The sequence below is a fragment of the Cataglyphis hispanica genome, chromosome 1, assembly GCF_021464435.1.
Source record: "Cataglyphis hispanica isolate Lineage 1 chromosome 1, ULB_Chis1_1.0, whole genome shotgun sequence".
Taxonomy (NCBI): domain Eukaryota; kingdom Metazoa; phylum Arthropoda; class Insecta; order Hymenoptera; family Formicidae; genus Cataglyphis; species Cataglyphis hispanica.
In genome coordinates, this window is record NC_065954.1 from 10,466,077 (window position 1) to 10,485,590 (window position 19,514).

General features: G+C 29.0%; 2 protein-coding genes across 7 annotated transcripts in view; one reads left to right on the plus strand and one right to left on the minus strand.

Annotated features, from left to right (window-relative positions):
• Positions 1-13,424, minus strand: part of LOC126850439 (connectin) — a 136,934-nt gene extending 123,510 nt beyond the window's left edge. For 2 of the 4 annotated variants that reach the window (XM_050593465.1, XM_050593455.1), the window contains exon 1: positions 13,278-13,416. The gene's annotated coding sequence lies outside the window, so the exon portion shown is untranslated. Of the gene's footprint in view, positions 1-13,277 lie in introns of all 4 variants that reach the window. The other 2 variants (XM_050593446.1, XM_050593474.1) reach the window with 2 other exon arrangements.
• Positions 13,425-14,698: 1,274 nt separating this feature from the next.
• The window catches only part of LOC126850557 (glycogen synthase kinase-3 beta), a 45,361-nt gene continuing 40,545 nt past the window's right edge, over positions 14,699-19,514 (plus strand). Inside the window, exons 1-2 of one of the 3 annotated variants that reach the window (XM_050593717.1) lie at positions 14,699-16,135; positions 16,252-16,571. In XM_050593717.1, the coding sequence (XP_050449674.1) occupies positions 16,487-16,571 (85 nt within the window). In that variant the 5' untranslated portion in view covers positions 14,699-16,135; positions 16,252-16,486. Of the gene's footprint in view, positions 16,572-19,514 lie in introns of all 3 variants that reach the window. The other 2 variants (XM_050593708.1, XM_050593724.1) reach the window with 2 other exon arrangements.

Below are 19,514 nucleotides of genomic sequence, written 5' to 3' on the forward strand. Positions count from 1 at the left end.
AAAAAAACGCCTGTTGAAGATTTCGTTCATTTGAGATATAAATACCTCGAACAATTTAAAGTGAAAATATTTATTATCTACTCGCATATAATTCTTCAAGATATTTTTTAATTATTAATAAATCAGAGAACTATAAATCTTCTTTTTACAACATATGATGACATTCTACTTGATGACATGCCGAGATGTAATCAGCAGAAAATGAAGGTAAAACGAACAACAATTTTCATCAACGGCTGAATGAAAAATGGCGAACGCAACGAGCGCATGTGGAAATCCGCGACGATGCAAATCCGATTAATATATGTCGAATCAGCTGAGCATTCCCCTATCCCGCTCCCGTTTCTTCCATCTTTTACCGTTCCCGCGCGATTTCCTATGAATCACCGTTTAAAACGTGGCGTACGTCGACACTCTTTGAATTCATTTTTCACGTCTCTTGATTGATACAAACGCGATCTAACCATCACTTGTAAAAAGCTTGAAAGAAACTAAGAAAAGATGGAACTTTTATCTAGTTTTTACACAGCACTCTGCTTTCGTCTCATCCCATGCACATTTATGTTACATCGCCGTTTCATATCCCATTTCCGTCTTATAATTTTTGCCACTTTGTATTACTTTTTTTATATTTTTATTTTATTTCTCCTTCGTCATAATAAACTTTCCTTCATTCTTTTTATCCTTCTTTTTCCTTCACATTTTTCTTTATTTATTCATTTATTTTATATTCTATTTTTGCATTACACATTAATTTTTATTTTATAAAGAGTCACACTATTAATTAACATATTTTTATTTTATTTTTCCTTTATCAATAAACCTTTTTTCTTTATTTTTTTTTAATTTTTTTTTTTACATTCAAATTTACTACAAATTTTGCATTGCGAGAAGAAACAAACTTAAACTGACGTGTCGTCAATAAATTCGACAGATTGTATTTTTTGGATGAAATTGACGAATGTCAATATACGGGCATATCTTTTTTTACTAAAAAAAAAAAAGATTTAGCTTATCTTCTTTATTGGTAATCTCTTTTAAACCACATTAATACTAAAAATTTATCACTTTTATCACATAAAGTTGAAAAAACTGCGTGCTTTTATCTTTCGAAATAAACATATCGACTTCTTTGTACAGGGATTATATTATTTCTTCGAAAGATATTACTTAATAAAATCGTTCATATCAAAACTTATATAAAAGCATAAAGTTACATCCAAATCTAAAATAAGAAGAAGCAGAAAAACCGACTTTGTTTGATATAGAATGGAAGAAAGACAGTTTGATAAAATACGGGATAGAGCAAAATCGCGAGAAGGGCAAGTCGGTTCGTACGAAGAAGAAAAATCTATAGGATTGCATACCCGCACCTGCGGTTTCATTGGCGGCGAGCAAAGAAATATGGTTTTTAAACAAACATTTTCCTAGGTCAGCCACTCCAAAGCCATCATTCGCGCGTGATCGATAAGGATTGATCACGAACTACGTACACATGTATTCCAAGTAGTATATAAATCAATGGATGTATATGTTTTGATATATAATAAGAAATATTGATTCAGATATCTTAGAGAGAAAAGGAAAGAGAGAGAGAGAGAGAGAGAGAGAGAGAGAGAGAGAGAGAGAGAGAGCGCCTATCACATTTCTATCAATGATAATATCTGATTGAATAATAAAAATATTTATTAAAAAATAATGCTCGATTTTATTATAATTTTTAAAAAGAATAGAAATATGTGAAAATTTTATGTAATAAAATATAGATATCCACACAACTGAAATTTATAGTCTTTTATCCAAAAATATCTGACAACTGAAATTTATGATTTTTTATCCCTAAAAATATTCGATGACAAATATGATCTGATTAAATCTGATTAAATGTCTGACAAAAATATTTATTCGAAATTTAAATCTCCCTCTCTTTCTCTTTATCTCTCAAATTTTCACTCGTACTATGGGTAATTTTATTATGACTTTGAAAGATATCAAGAATATCAGAAATTTTCATAATAAAATTAATACTTATATAATTAAAATTTATTACTCGCCTTTATTTATCAAAACACCTGATCAAGTATCTAATCCATTTTTTAATGATTAAATATATAACAAAATTTTCCCCTTGAAGGAATAATAACAAATTTGTAAAAGTTTGTGTTTATATATTTAATGAAAACAAAAGTAAAAACTTATATTAAAGATTAAAATAATAATTAAAATTGTTTTATTGATATAAATAATTTAGATATACTTGTAATAATTATTTGCATCCTCTTTTGCGTTAATACATATTCACAATTTTACTTGATTTTTCACATTTTAGTCCATATTCAAAAAGATGACACAAACCGATAATAATAACAAATCACATGCAAAGCTGTAAATTACCGGACGGACGAGATTGTTTAAAACAATATTTCGTCGAGGAAATGTCAATAATCAACAGCCGCCAGCTATTGTATGTACATTCGTTCGAAGCGATCGAATGTCATTAAGCCATTTTTGGGATATATTTGTATTTGTCGACGCGCAATTATTCCTCTTTATGGCGAATCCTATACTTTGATACTTTGATTGTTGGATTTAACAAATATATTGTTGTCATCAATTATAAAAATAACTAACGTGACACAAGTGACAATAAAGAGAAATCCGAATGACTACAACTTGATTAAATTGGCGGAATTTCAGTCTTTAACAGAATGCTTTTGCCATATGTAATGGAGTAATGCTTATTCACATTATTATTAAAAATTACATTTATTAGAAAGATTATGTATTCTTCTCATAAAGATTTTAATGATATATTTATTAATAAATTCAAAATTAGAAATAATTAATACTGTATGTAATTAATAAATAGGTATACAAAGTAAAATATTTTAAAAAATTTATTTATTGTAAATTAATAATAAAATTCAATTCTACTTATTACGTTATAAATTAATGTCACGTTATACGGATTAATAGGGGATTTCAATATTTGTCTTCAATAAATACTGAATCTAAAGACACATAGGACACCTATAAATGCGTAATTACAAAAAAAATTAAAAATCAAAATTAAAATAATATTTATCTATGTTGTATGTCCATAATAAATTATTAAATTGGCCAGAAAATTTTAATCTCATAGTAATATTGAATATTTTGCTAATCAAACTTGAAACAATATTTTAGATATATTAAATAGGCGCAACAAAATTACAACAAAATTTTATTTTCTATTTGATTAATTGAATTTTAATTCTCTTTTAAAGAGCCTTTTTCAATTTCCAATGTCACATTACATTATCGATCTTTAATATTTACATTTAATAAATAATAAAATTATAAATGGAGAATCCATCAAAATTTCTATTATAAATTAAAATATAAAATATTTAAAAAATAAAATTTTAATTAGACATTATTAACTAATACTATTTTATAACAACCAATGTAAAATTAAATTAATATAAGAGAAGGATATTTTTATAGAAAAGATATGCATTAATATAGATACAATGGCAAATATAGACTTAATTTTATTAAAATGAGAAAAAAGATAAACGTGAAGATAGATATGTATATGTAAATAATATCAAAAAATTTAATAAATGCAATAAAAAATATGATTTTGTTGAATATTAATAATTAATATATTTTCCATCTCTCATCTCTCTGCACTCTTATTATAATATTTAAAGAAATAAAAGAATATATTTATTAATAATGAGATATTTATTTACTTATGTCTAAAGTAAAATTGTAATATACTTGTTTATAAGTAAATAAAATGTTTGTATTGCTCTCTACATTACTCAAATTTCATTCTATTTTACGCAAATAATATTAATAATAATTCCATCAAACTCTCGGCGAAATGGGAATCAAATTTTCGTCGATCTCTGCTTTTGTCAAATCTCGTTGATGCCGCGCTGTTTAAACAAACTGCGCGTAGCGAAGTCAACAATGCGAAATGACAGGACCGCTATCGCGCGCGAGGTGCGATTTTCTATATTGAATCGCGGGTCATGTCACATGATCGCATCCATTACTAGAGCGCCGATAATGGATTCAAACCAGCACATTCCGATCCAAATATTTATTCATTATGATAAATGAAAAGCGTAGAAGTCAAGCTCGTTCGCGAAACACATCACCCGCTCGATATCCGCGCAATATCGAGGATTGTCGAGGGATTTACGTCGAATAGATTGAACAATGATCCGAGTCATCGGACTCGTCGCGCGCGAAATTGATGACAGAAGCGCGGGTCTCATTTTGCAACTCGCGAATCGATGGATGCAAAAGAAAAGAAAAAAAAAAGTTCTCGCGACATCGATGAAGGCTGATGAAAAAAATATCGTTGCCAATTTATTTACGACACATGTTGACGAGACTGCGAAAGAGGCAGAGCAAAACAAACAGAAGTGTTGAACGTCCACTTTAATTATATCGCTACGTATATTATATATCGTTGCTTTGAAATGTATTTCACTCTGTACATTATTTTTTTTTTGGCAATTCAAACAAAAGCTGACAATGATAAAATGCATAAATTAAAACATTTTCTTTTAAAAATAAAAAATAAGTAATATGAATAGATTATTTCTGTAAATTTCCGCTTTTGATAAATTTCTCCTTTGGAAAAAGTTACACCTTATCAATTATTCTTTTCTAATTTTCATATATAGTGTAGTAGATAGAGTTCCGAATCACGTGTACTTTAAATCACTTTCCTGCTTTCTGAGAGATATATTACTTCAAAATATTTTTGATTTCTTAAAGTTGAAAAAAAAAAATCTCAAGTATAGTGCACGTAAATAATTATCAATTCTAATAATTTTGACCTTGGCATATCATTTTCAAAAATGTTAGTATATTTTTTTGTCGTATAATTTTTCATATTAACTTGCAACATTTTATTCAAAACGAAGAATATAGGTTGAGGAAAAAGTAAACTTCTAACTTGCATGAAAACCAATTTATTTCATTATTTTACTTTATTGCAAAGTACATGCTTGAACAAAGAAAAGGCTTCACCCATCTTCCTGCATTACTAACTCCGTAAAATTATAATCTAACCTAATTTTTAATTATTAAAAAAAAAAAATTAGTTCAAGTTAAGCTAAAATTTTTTCACTCTAGAGGCGCAGGAAAAGAGATAGAACTCATCCTTTCCGCGCATGTAATTTGCAATAAAGTAGAATAATAAAATACAAGTTTCCCTTTGCACTCAAACATTCGTGTATATCAACAAAGAAACATAAATAACACTTAATGCAAAAAAAACTGAGTATAATCAGGAGCAAAAATGCAATACTTTGAAGTGTCGTATTTCAGAAACGAGGAGTTCGCAACGTGGATCAAAGTATACGACTCGTTGTCAGGATTCTATCCACTATAATTTATATAAAAATCAAAATAATCGATAAGATGTAAAAGGCCGATTTTTATTTTAAAGAAATGAAGTTTGAAGTAGGAAATATCTTCAAAAAACTCGCCATTCAAGCATATTTTCGCAACGTATAATATTGTGCGATTAAAAAATGCATATCGTTGAAGTACGTTTTCTGATCCCGCTATTGCTCTCGCTCCACTTGATTACTACGTCCCCTATCATAGCGGGATCGGGGGCTCACTCACGAAAGACATCGGTTCGTTAGGGGGAATAGGGAACGATACCCCGGCATTAATAAAACGGCACGTACACTCACGCAGTTATTCGTGCGCTCGCACGATTTTAACTCTAAAGGGATTATTTCTCTTATTTAATAGTTTTTAAAGTCGATTAATATTCGAGATGTGCAAATAATATAGGAGAAAAAATTTATAGCTTTTTTTTCACCACGCGTAATTTATTTTAACGTTAAGTGGTAAAAATTTATATCGAAGACTGAAGATAAAAAAAGGGAGACAAGCAAAATGTTGAGAAGGTAGAGAAAATACAGAGCGCAAAAAGCGACGATCGACTTGAGAGATCAGCGGATTATGCAGTAAAAAAGTAATAGACTGGGGGGCAAATATAAAGCACCGGGATACAATCTCTTATACATATACGAGGTGAAAAACGAGCCTGGTTGGCTCCTCCGACCAGGAGATACAGCACGCGAATAAAACGCAGAGATGCGGAAAAACAAAGGAAAAATAGAGATTACCATATTCGTCCAATGGAAATTTTAATTATTAAAATTGCGCAAAAAAATATGGAAAAATAAGACTGATAATATGGTTCCAATGACAAGAGCGCATAACTTAATGACATTTGAGAACGGACTACAGAAAATCGACGAGATGTATGGCATACATTTGCGTCTTATTAAAACTGTTATCGTTTCTCAGACAGAATTGAAACGGTTCGTCGTCGAATCAACGTTGCGGAAAACGCCGAGAAAATCGTTCGGTGTGACTGTAAGAGATAGCGCCTCGCTCGGACTAGACATAATTTAATAAAATAGTGAAGTGCATGTGAAAAGTGTATCACGTTTTTGCGAATATAAAAAGTTTTGAATAAAACATAATATTATTTGCATTACCGATACCAATATCGGTAAATAATAATATCCAATATCGAAAATAGTGTTTTATATAATATACATATGCGAATAAATGATCTAAATTAAATAGACAAATATTGTGATAATGTATGTATGAATAAAATTAAATATAATATAATGTGATTCATATCATCTTTTTTAAGAACAAATAATATTTCATACAATTTTATTGCATTAAAAAATATGTCATACATTTTTATATAAATTTCAATATATACCTTATTTCTGAATAAATCAGTATTATATCATATTACTGATTATCATGAATGTAATATTTAGTAAAATATTTCCGTTAATCATTTAATGGCAATGTCCCATTATGTTACGCGAATAAAACAATTTTAGTAATAAAATATCTTTCTCTCTTAATTCTTCTATCTAATATCAAACTTTCAAATACGTTGACTATGTTTAATTATTAATTAAATATTAATTATATTTATTATTTAATAATTCTAATACTAAAAACAATTATGACTTAACTATAAAATTCTTTATATTATAATTACAATTTTGGAATAACATATTCATAAACTTATTAGTACTAGCTAATGCCAAGCAAAAAAGGGATTATTAATCTTAGTATTTTATATAAAATATTATTTAATATATCAAAAATATTTTATGCAATAAAATTACCGGCTACTATTAAATTTTATACAATAAAATTATCTGTTACTATTAACTTCTATAAAATATTTATGTGTTGACAAAAAGAGAGAAACAGTAAGAAAGATAAGAATTAGAAATCAAACTGCCTTCATCGTAAATGACAAAGCACGTAATCATGCACTCATAAATTTAAAAAAAGGGTGCTTGGTAAACTTCAAAATACATGTCGGCTGCAGTTGCATCAAGCTCCGTGAGAAAATATCTGCAAAGAATATAAAGGGGACTTTTTGTGCACAGAAGGGATGGCGGGATAATATCGGCAACACATATCCATATACCACTAACACATATGCTATTTCGAACTCTGTAGCACGCATTATGACACTGATTAGTGTCATATATTCTCGTTTTCACCGTTTAGGATTATCTCACGCAAACTTCCATTATTCTCATGGACCTTCTAAATATGATAAGTACATATTTTAAGCTCATTTAAGCTCCCATCAATGTGTGTCAGAGCTCCCCCATTCGAATAATCGATGAACAAACAATGTATGTAACTATCTCTTCTTACATTTCTTTTTAAATATGTATATTTCATACAGAATAATTAACGTTAATTTTAATGACAGATTCCTTAAAAAACTTTAGATTTTTCCTTGCAAAAATATTAAGTTTTTTTCTTCTTTCTTGCTTTTACATTATTTCCGAATAATAGTTCTCAAATCATAAGCAAGTTGAAAAAATGCCTTTTTCGCAAATTATAAAATAAAAATAAAATAAAATAAATAAAATAAAATAATATAAATATAAATAAAGCAATATTTTCTTTAATAAATCTCGAATATTATTTAATTAAATTTAAAAATATGAGAAAAATAATCGATTCAAGAAATAAAAACAACGCACATGATGTATCCATCAATTGTCTACATTTTTAAAAGGATATTAAAAAAAAAATTCTTAGAGAATAATACCAATTGCTTTACATACGCTAGAAAATTTTAAAAACTATATTTGTGTTTCAAACAAGCAACTGCAGTAAAAATTTTATCAAAATTTTTCTCCTCTTTTTCAGTAATAGACTAAAATAATCTTAAATCTTTTAAATCGAATCAATTAATCTTTTTATATCAATCGAGTTTCTTAATTATTGTGCATCTATGAGTATTGAAAAATATATAGTATTAAAAGACATAAGTATTAAAAAACAGTATTGAAAAAATATCACAAAAATTAATAACTTGTAAAACATTTTATAATTTGTTTTATAATATTTGTGTATTATGATAAAAAACATATATAATATTTTTTTTAATGTTTATTTTCTCTGATAATTTTGATTTAATATTTTTATAAATTAAAATAAAATATAATTATTAAAAAAGTAATAAAAATTAATATGAAATATTTCATAACTTCTTTTAATATTTGTTGTATATGTGACATAAAATGTATATATTTCATAAAATATTTATTTTTCGATAATATTAATTTAATATTCTTATACACAGAATAATGAAATGAATTAGTGCAATTAATAAAAAAATAATTGCAATTAATAAAAAAATTTTTATATTTTTAAAAATGCGATTCTAGAAAATGCTTTTAAAAATGCTTTTTAAAAAAACTTTTTAAAAATGCATTTCTAAAAAGATAATGATAAACAAATTTATTTTTCTTATTCTCGAAAAATTTAAGCAAATATTTTAATAGAAGAGAGTAAGTACTTTACGATATATTTTATATTTTGACAATATCATATGTATAAATAAGTTCTGAAATATCTCGTATATACATATATGTATATATGTATATAAACTATTAATTTTTCGAAAATTCTTTCAATATTTTTAAATGCAAAATAACTATAATAATCGATTCATCCAAGCATTTCAAAAATTATATAATTTTATTTAAAAAACAACAAAAAAAAAACAAAAAATGTTGATCTACTATCTTAAATATTAAAATTTTTATGCTAAAGCAAATTTAAGAAAAGTGTAGAGTATAATATATAACGAAAAGAAACGTCCATAGCATAAAGAATAAATAATATTTTTTTATATATTATTTTTACCTTTTTTTATTTTTTATAATAATAAAATTGAATTTTTTATAGAAAGCATCTCTCGTTTGTTTATGATCCCGATTATCAATAGTTTCGTTTGATTACATCGTTTTGCCGACAGCTTCGAATGTCGATAATTCCGATTGCCTACAGAGCGATTTTCCACAAATGCTAGTGCACACACACACACACATATAATAATTTAAAATATAAGCTGACGTACGTGCGGATATAAAATTATTGCGCACATATATATAAATTGTATACATGATATTATATTGCATGCATACATATATGTTATATATATATATATATATATATATATATATATATATATATATAAAATAATACAACAAAAAAAAACAAAAATGTTGATCTACTATCTTAAATATTAAAATTTTTATGCTAAAGCAAATTTAAGAAAAGTGTAGAGTATAATATATAAGGAAAAAAGCGTCAATAGCATAAAGAATAAATAATATTTTTTTATATATTATTTTTACCTTTTTTTATTTTTAATAATAAAATTGAATTATTAATAATACATAAATAAAATAAGGAAATTATATGTAACACTTCGCGCACAAGACATATACATGCACATAAATATATGTTCATATTTTAAATTATTACATGTGTGCCATATGCTTGTAGTCATTTTATAAGCAATCGGAATTATCGGCAATAAAAGCTGTCGATTAAACAAAGCTTAGCAAAGTCACTCGGGATTGTAGACAAACAAATCTTTTCTTTTTTTATATTATAAAAGTATATTAAAAAAGTATAAATTTTTTTAATCAATATTAAATTCTTCCTTTTAATATAAATAATAAAAGAGATATTTTTATATTATAAAAATTTTGATATTATGAAAAGTCATTGTTATATTAAAAAGTAAAGAACGTAAATTTTTTGAATTAATTTTATTTCCATAGAAAAATGAGTCATTCTTAAATATTGAAATAGTTTAATTTTTTGGAAAAATTTCCGTATACTTTGTTCACTTAAACTTTAAATCTGAACTACAAAAATTCTTTATAACAAACTTTCTTATAATTATAGATTAAATTATTTTTTGAAATATGAAAATATGTAAAGAAACTTTTTCTCGGATAAATTCGAAAGCAAAAAATATTATTTTCAGAATATATTCATTATGAAGAAAATATTTCAGGTATATTTCTATCTCAATCAATGTACACTGCCTACACGCTAACGTATCAGTATCCATTTTACGAACAACGGCCATGGAAATCTGATCATCATCATGGAAATCTGATCATCATCATTACGTATTTATGTTAGATACTTGAATCTAGTTTCGTAGCATTCTATAATGAAATAATATTCGACAATGTTACGGCATTGTTAAGTCATAATGATAGATTTCGGATTAACGAATGTAGAGAAATGATAAAAGTCGAGAATAGAACCTCGATTCCTATTTCCCTTATTTTATTATTCAATGTAATTTAAATAATACGTATATATGAAAAGCGACACTCTTTCGATAATCCGTAATATCACGCTAAAAATGCACATGGTATCCTAGTACATTAATACAGGAAAAGGGACCGCAAAAAGGTCATTGCACTATATGCATATTCTTTGCCCACTCGAGGACGATAAATACAATTATATTGGCAAACGATGCGGCATGCAACGAATCGTCGTGCACGCACATATATATATATACATCGCAACTTTTTTCACGTTATTTTATTTATTTAAAATCAAAAGTTTTTCTAGAAAGCATGATATATGGTTTTCGTTCATTATTTTTAAAAATCAAGAATAAAATATAAGAAATTAAAATCTCTATTCTTTTCTGGAAGTCTCAGAATTCTGAGCTCAGGCGAAATGATCTTTTCACATGAAAACTTGGCACCGAAAGCATGAGATTAATTGATTCACACATTCAGATCTGATTATTTATTATTCAAATCTGATTATTATTATTTATTTTATGTATAATATAATAAAATATAAATAATTATATATTATTAAATATATATATATATTATATAATTATATATTATTAATTATATATATTATATATTATGTAATGTAAATCGAATAATTCGATGAAAATAATCTACCAAAAATAATAAACAAACAATATATATATACATATATATATATATATATATATATATATATATATATATATATAGAACAAGATAGATATATAACAAATATTGAAAGGTTTCAAATGTTTAAATTTTGATCACGTTTATTTATCAAAATTTATCAAAAAAAAAGAAACTATCAAAAACAAATTTATTGCACTTATTTTATAATAAAAATGTTCATAGAAAATATTATATTAATTTATTAGTATCTATATATATAATAACTGTTATATGTATTTATATGAGATTATTATTCATCAGTGTACTATTAAAAAAATTCTAGCAAAAAACTTTATTATAATCTTTAAGTCTTTAATTTAGTAGTTTGTTATTGGTTAATTATTCTTAATAATGAGACATATTGAATTGTTCAAAAAGTTTTCTAATTTTTTCAATTAAAAAATATATATATATATATATATATATATTTTTCAAATAATTAGGAAAACTTTTCAAACAACCTAATATTTAGATAAAAAAAAAATTGAATCTTAATAAAATATTAATAAACTGATAATTCAATAGTAATGCAATAAAATTTAATAAAAAAATTAATAAAACGGTAAATAACAATATACATACATGAATTCGGGATAAAATGAACGAAATACAAATATATTAGCATTTAATCGAAAAATATTAGCCAACTGCAGTTAGAGTTGGAAAAAAAGGATTGAATATTTAAGGAAACACTGTCCGCTTCTGCTATATGCGGCTATACTTTCCTCAGTTTTTGTGCATTCTTTCACCTTTCTGCCTTCAAAGCTTGTCAAATATACAAAGGTGTTCTGCGATATAAAGGCTATACTTTCTTTCAACCGCATGGATTCCTCGACCATTGTCGAGTCGATCTTTCCTTCACAAAAATGTTCTCGACGGGTTATTTTCCAAGAGATATAAAATCGAAAATGAAAAACTTTTTACAAGATATATTTTCTCTTATTTGAAAATATAACGAAACTTTTCAAACAATTTTGCACGAGTTCATTCTCAAATAAAACTTTTACTTACTATTCTATTCATTTCTATTTCATAGTTTATTTATTACCTTTATTTTTATTATAATTTTGATTTGATTGCAAATTCCTGTCGCAAGATATGTGATGCATAACAGAACTCATTGTTCAAAATAGAATTATGTGTAAAAAGAAAATAACATGTTTAATTCAACATATATGTACAATTCTATTTCTAATATGCTTCAATTTTTTCTTCAATTTTATTCAACCAAAAGATTATTTATTTCATATATATAATATAATAAAATATAAATAATTATATATTATGTAATGTAAATCGAATAATTCGATGAAAATAATCTACCAAAAATAATAAACAAAAGTATATATATATATATATATATATATATATATATATATATATAGAACAAGATAGATATATAACAAATATTGAAATGTTTCAAAAGTTTAAATTTTGATCACATTTCCAATTTATCAAAAAAAAAAGAAACCATCAAAAACAAATTTACTATCTACACGCAAGAAGACATATGATTGTGTGCGATTTGAAATATTTTATAAATAAATCCATTTCAATTATTAATCCAAAAAAAAAAGGATTAATAAAAATCCGAAGCGCAAGTAATAATACTTGTAAATTTGTAATTGTTTATTTTAATTTATATGAAAAACGTGACTAAGGGCTCGAATACACAAGCGACTCAATTGCTTTTGTTTCGCGACTGTTGTCGCTCGTGCATCAAAATCTAATATAAATATATGAAAAATGGAAGCAACGGTCGTGCTACTCAAGTGACCCGTGGATTCGATATCTCTAAGATAAAAAACGGATTCCTTTAACGTGTAATTTAGCGACCAAGAATCAAGTTTAAAAGTTATATTAACTATTCCGCGAGATAAGGGAAAAAAAGAAAGAAAAAATTTAAAAACTCACCAATCATCCGCGTGGTGCGGTCACAATTCTTGTCGCGAGATCGTTCACAATCGGCTCGAATCGCGTTTTGATTGTACATGCGCCCGATATTCGCGAAGCATAACCGAGACCCGAAAAGAGAGAGATGCGCGTTCGTTCGCATCTAAAGTGCAACTTAAACCGTAACCCGCGCTTTGCCATCGGCCACCGGGCACGGGCAGGCGCAGTTGCAGCGTGGAGGGAAGGGGTCGTTCGAGCGTTCGCCACCAGGCAGAGCCAATGCATTATCGATCACGGCTGCGTAAGAGACGATATTCAAATATCTATATTATCGACGGTATTAAAGGTAATATACCTAACATTGATATACGGCTTAAGATTTTAGCAATTGCCGATAAATTTTTAGTTATTTTCCTTGAAAAAGATGTCATTTATCAATGATAAATAAAATTACATCTTAAATATAATATTTACTTTTTCCAATAGAGAGAAACAATAATAATCTATTTTTTATAATTTATATATATACATATATTTATAATTTATAATTTTTTATATAAGATTTGAAAATAAATTTATTTATCAAGTTTTATTTCTTTAATAAAATTGTGTTGTTGCAAAATAATTTAATTATAATGTTTGTTTTATTTAGTATTAATGTTAAAGTAAAATTTATTCCATTAAAAGCTATTAATTATATATAAGAAAAAATTTATTTTTGGTAGTTTACATGTGACTTCACTACTTAATTTAATTAAATAAAAACTGTGTTATTTAAACTTTGTTTGAAATTTAAATTTCACACATATATACTCTTATTTCCATGTAATTAAATATACTTCTGTCGACTGTAGAAAGTATATAAACTAAAAAGCACAGAGTTATATATAATATATGATTGCGAAAAGAATCAATAAATAATATTATTTTTTTCTTTCAAGAAATTTGTCTTTCTGTCATTCATTATCACACATTGTGCGAACAAAGAAATATAGAAATATGATATTGTCTTCTCTTCTCTCTCTCTCTTTCTCTCCCTCCCTCTCTCTCTTTTAGAATTATTTTAAAATACTTTGACTAGAATACAAATTGCTCATAACAAGATGACTCTTTTCTTTCATGTCACGCCAAGGTACCCTAGACCATACTTGTCAAGAATTAAATCTAATAATAATAAATCACTACACATTAATATATATTAGCAGATAAAAATTTATTTATAATACAATATTAAATAATATAATCTTAATAATTATTATTTTAATCTCATAATAATAATTATTTTAGCATAAAGGGTTATAACAAATTAGGATATAACAAATTTCAACAATCATCTCATACTTATTTCCCTCACTCGTATTTGACCTAAATATCCTTGTCCGAGATTCGAATTACGCGCCACGATCGCAATCTGTACGCGACACGACGAATTCAAGATGGCGTTGAAAGTCGCCGATTACGGCGACATCGCCTCGCATTCGATAGAACGCCGCTCCCGATTCTCGACAAGAGGCAGGGTGGGGTGCCACTGACGTCACACTCGGCGATATCCGCCGGCACTCGACTGGCCCCGATCTTGCCCGAACGGGTCAATGTCTGAGGAGGAGACGTCGAAAAATTCAATGGTCGGTGTGGTGTTACCGTGCTGCTGCTGCTTAACGACGAGGCAGAAAAGTCGTCGCTGATCGTTCGTATTATCAGTCGAAGTATTATCGCTCGGCGAACGCGCGACCTTGTTATTTCGCGTCCGCAATCGCCGCCTTCGTCGTGATATATCAAGCGAGGCTGGCTACGAGAATCGCCTTGCGTCGGCTGTCCGGTGCCCGCGACCAGCGATAGTGAGACCGAGAAAGACAGAGAGAGAGAGAAAGAGAGAGAGAGAGAGAGTGCCAATTGAACACAGGCGTTGAACGCAAGGATGGCAGCGACGACGATGACGGCGACGCGGTGAAAATACAGCAGCACGGAAATCTGTCAAACATCAACGACGAATAGCTCAGGTGATCAGACTCCATAGTGAGGAAGACAGATAGAATAGTGAAAAGGAAGGATAGAGAGAGAGAGAGAGAGACACACAGAGGCGAATAAGAGAGCAAGAGAGTAGGTATCGAAGAAGCGAGACGAGAGATAGCCACGCAAGAGAGAGAGAGCGATAGAGAGGAATAACGCGACGTTGGCGTAGAAATAAGTATTCTACGTAATACGTCGACGGCCGATGACGACGGAGAAATCCGAGCCGCGAGGAAGCGGTCACGTTATATAGAAATCGCGCCGTACGAACCGTCCCGAAAACGTCAACCTTCTATACTCCCTCCTTCTCCACCTCCCTTCCCTCTCCACCCCTCCCCGCTTCACCGCAGCTTATTGGCTGGCAGAACCGCGCTTCTCGGACCCGCTTGCTGTAGCTGCTGCTGCCGCTGCTGCTGCTGCTTCTACGGTATCGGCGAGGAAGCTCTAGATCATCGGTCGCCGAGAGACTCAGTGTGTATCGAGAAAAAAAAAAAAAGAGAGGGTGGGTGTCGACGACGAGTGTGAAAGTGGCCGCCTCCTCTTCCTCCTACTTCACTTTCATGGAGAAGGTACACTCGTGTGACGAATAGAGAGAGTGCGAATCGACCGGAGAGACTTTCGTCGTGCTTGTGTCTCGGTGGTGTCGCTGCGCGAGCGCGCGCTCTCTCTCGAGCAGAAGCGGAAAATCGTCTTCCGTTGGAAAAGAAGTAGTGTGTCGTCCTGCAGTGGTACATACATTCTCTCTCTCTCTCTCTCCTTTCTCTTTCCATCCCCGCCCTCCTCCCTTCATCTCTCTTCCTTCGTTTCTCCCTCTTCCCCCTCCTAATCGAACGTCGTGGCGTAACGCGGAGTAGGAAATCACGAAAACGGTAAATAGACTGAGAGAGAGAGAGAGAGAGAGAAGGAGAGAGATAAGGCGCGCGCGCGAGCGCGCACTCGCGTGCGATGTGATAATCGCGTGTGCAACTGTCATTGATGTGCGAAGTGGTATCGACGACAAAGAAGAAGAAAACTTGTGCAACGACTACCGGGGCTAACTTGAGACGGGGACGTGAGGAAGGTGAAGGAATCGCCGGAGTTACCGGCCGATCTAACCTAGTGCAAGGAGCTGCGGAGGAAAGAAAAGCTCAACCCTTCTCAAGTAGTGTTGGTGTTGTTGGTGGTGGTGGTGGTGGTGAAGGCGCGGAGGCGGAGGTGGAGGAGGTCGAAACAGCCTCAGGATGAGCGGACGACCGAGAACCACCTCCTTCGCCGAGGGTAACAAGCCGCCTGCGAACCCGCCCCTCGGCGGCATGAAAATCAGCAGTAAGTACCATAACCTCTCATCGTCGATCATATAATCTCTTCTTTTCTCTTTACCTCTATCTCTACTTTTCCGACCGCTTAAATGTCGATGTAAAATTTTCCTTTCGGCTGCTTTTTTTTTGCTTTTTTTGTTTTTTCTTTTTTTTTTTGCTTTTAATTTTAGATCTGCATCTCTGACATATTTGATTTCAAGTGCACTGAGTGTAATAAGGTACAGCTGAAATAGTTTCTTTAAGTGTCAAGTTTTTCTTCATATCTCAATTGTACACTTTTTGCATTTATTACTTTTGCTCTCTCGTTCATAGAATGTATTTAATTTGCATATTGACACTGTCTGTTTTATTTTAAGTGTGAAAAATAAGAAATTTGAAGAAAAGTGCAAAGTGTGAAAAAGTGGAGATCGCAGGCTTTATATATATTATACTAGACTGCCAACAGTGATGTTAAAAGTGATGCAAGACCAGCCATATCTAATTGGGCAGGAGATATATAGATTGACCAATTAAATATGCTACCAGTCATTGGCGTTATTTCATTATTTTTATATGTACACATTTGATATTTTTCACTGTTTTATTTTTACTTTAAGACGTACGTTTACTATCACGTCCTGTCAACACACACGACATATAGAATTCACCATATGAGCCTTGTACGTGTCAGGGCGGTCTAGCACAATATATAGGACAGTTTATGATGTGTCACAAAGTTTAAAAAGGGTAAACTACAATTGAAAAGAACAGAACCTTGTTCAATTCTATCTTTCTTCTTCCTCGCAATGTCTCGTTTATACTCTTTTATCCTTCCATTTTCTCTCTCTCTTTCTTTTTCCTCTTTCTTTTCATCCACCAAATGCAGAGCTGCGCGTCTGCGTGCGAGCGCCCATGGGTTCTCTTGGGAAGAGGATGCGAGATGGCATTGGCCGCGGCATGAGAGTAGGAAATTTTTTTTTTTTTTGTGCGCAATATTTATGATTCATCCTAGTAATTTTCGATTTTGACGGTTTACAATAAACTGACGTTAACATTTTCCGATGCTCTCGGCGAGAATGCCGCGTCATGAATGAGATCGATCCAATGAACATGAGGGGGTGGAGTCGATTGTATTCCTTGATGTTTCTCACAATGCTTTATCCATGCTCTTTTGACCGAAAAAGGCCAGAAGGGACGAAGTGCAATGCAGAAGTATGAGAATTGCAAAAGATTTGAGATTGTTATATTTTTTTATATAACGTTATGTATTATTACCGATTATTATGTATTGTTTCTCTTTTAGAATGTTCTAACCTAATTTTTGCGATACTTTCTATTTTAAAAGACACTGTTTGAAAATTATGATTAATCATCTGGTGGTACATCTAGCTGTTACCAGTTATCAGATTTTCTTGAAAAATATTAATATCATATGTTATTACTGACGTTAGAACTGACGTTTCATAAAAAACAGTACGCAAGTTTAAAATTATAAAATATTAAGTTTAAAAATTAAGGATTAAAAAATATTGAAACATTAAAATCGTAAAAATGATCTGACATCAATACAAAAAGTTTGTTAAAACTTTGCTTAATATTAACTGAAATTTTATCTAACAGCCAAAAATAAATAATAATAATAAAATGATAAATGATAATTCATAATAGATTTCAGGAAAATAATGTGTAAACTTGTATAAAAAAAAGATTAATATAATGATAGAGATATTACTTAATTGAAAAAATTTTTTGATTAACAATTTTTTAAATATTTAATTCTTTTAGTAATACTAGTATTTTTTTTTATTAGCGAAAAAATTTAATGTGTCAATTGAAAAGTAGAATGCAAACTAAAGTTAAACTATTCTATAAATTTTCTCTAAATTCTATAAATATGAAAGCAAATTCTTATTAATCATTTAATTGTTATAGATAATCTACAGCCTGACTGTAGTTTAATAAATCTGTAATGAGTACTTGCTCACTAGCAAAGATGGTTTATATAACGGCACAGGAAAAATCGCGCGTATATCTTGCCGTGTAATCCACATGTGTCGGCCTGCACGATAAACCGTTACCGCCTTGAACTTGCATAATACTTGCATAATTTTCAATCGATATTCTAGGCTATACATGGAGTTAAATCTTATAGTTTGGAGAGAAGATAAATCTAAGATAAATTAACATATATTAACTATATTTTAAACTTTATTAGATATCAAGATTTTTTCTAAACAATAATTTTCTATAAAATAATATTTTAGAATAATATTGAATTTTTTAATTATTTACAATAATAATCATGATTTTCTTAATAAAGAGATTTGCAAGAATTAATTTTTTTTATAAAAATAATTTTTGTTTTTTTTATAATATTTTTAAAGGAATATATATAATTCCAATTTCCTAATAATTTTCTATAAATTTTTATAATAGAATATAGAAAAAATTTTAGTCTTTTTAATAATGTGTTACAATTTTATACATTTTTTTCTCTCTTAAGTTTCTTTCATATATTTTATTTAAATGATATATTTTTTCTAATATATTTTATTAACTTTAGATTACGTTAGCAACAGATCATAAGTATGACACGAAAGCTTTTTTAATATCGAAATTTTTGTCTATTTTATTTTATTTTTTTTTATTATAACTTCTTTATTAATAAGATTATTAATTATTATTATGAGATAAAAACTGTTATCACAATTATAATCTTTAGATTCTAGTGTATCGATTAAAAAACATCTTGTAATACATTTTTATGATAGTTATAAGAAATCAAAATTAAGGTATGCCATTAGATAATTCTCGTCATGAAATAGACATAACATCATTTTATGGTTCATTAAACAGTTTGTTTATCTTATCAGTGCAAGAGTCACGCACATGTAGAGAAAAAAATGAAAAAATTTTCTTATTAATTTAATGAAATAATAATAATAGAAATAATAAGAATTTTACAATATTA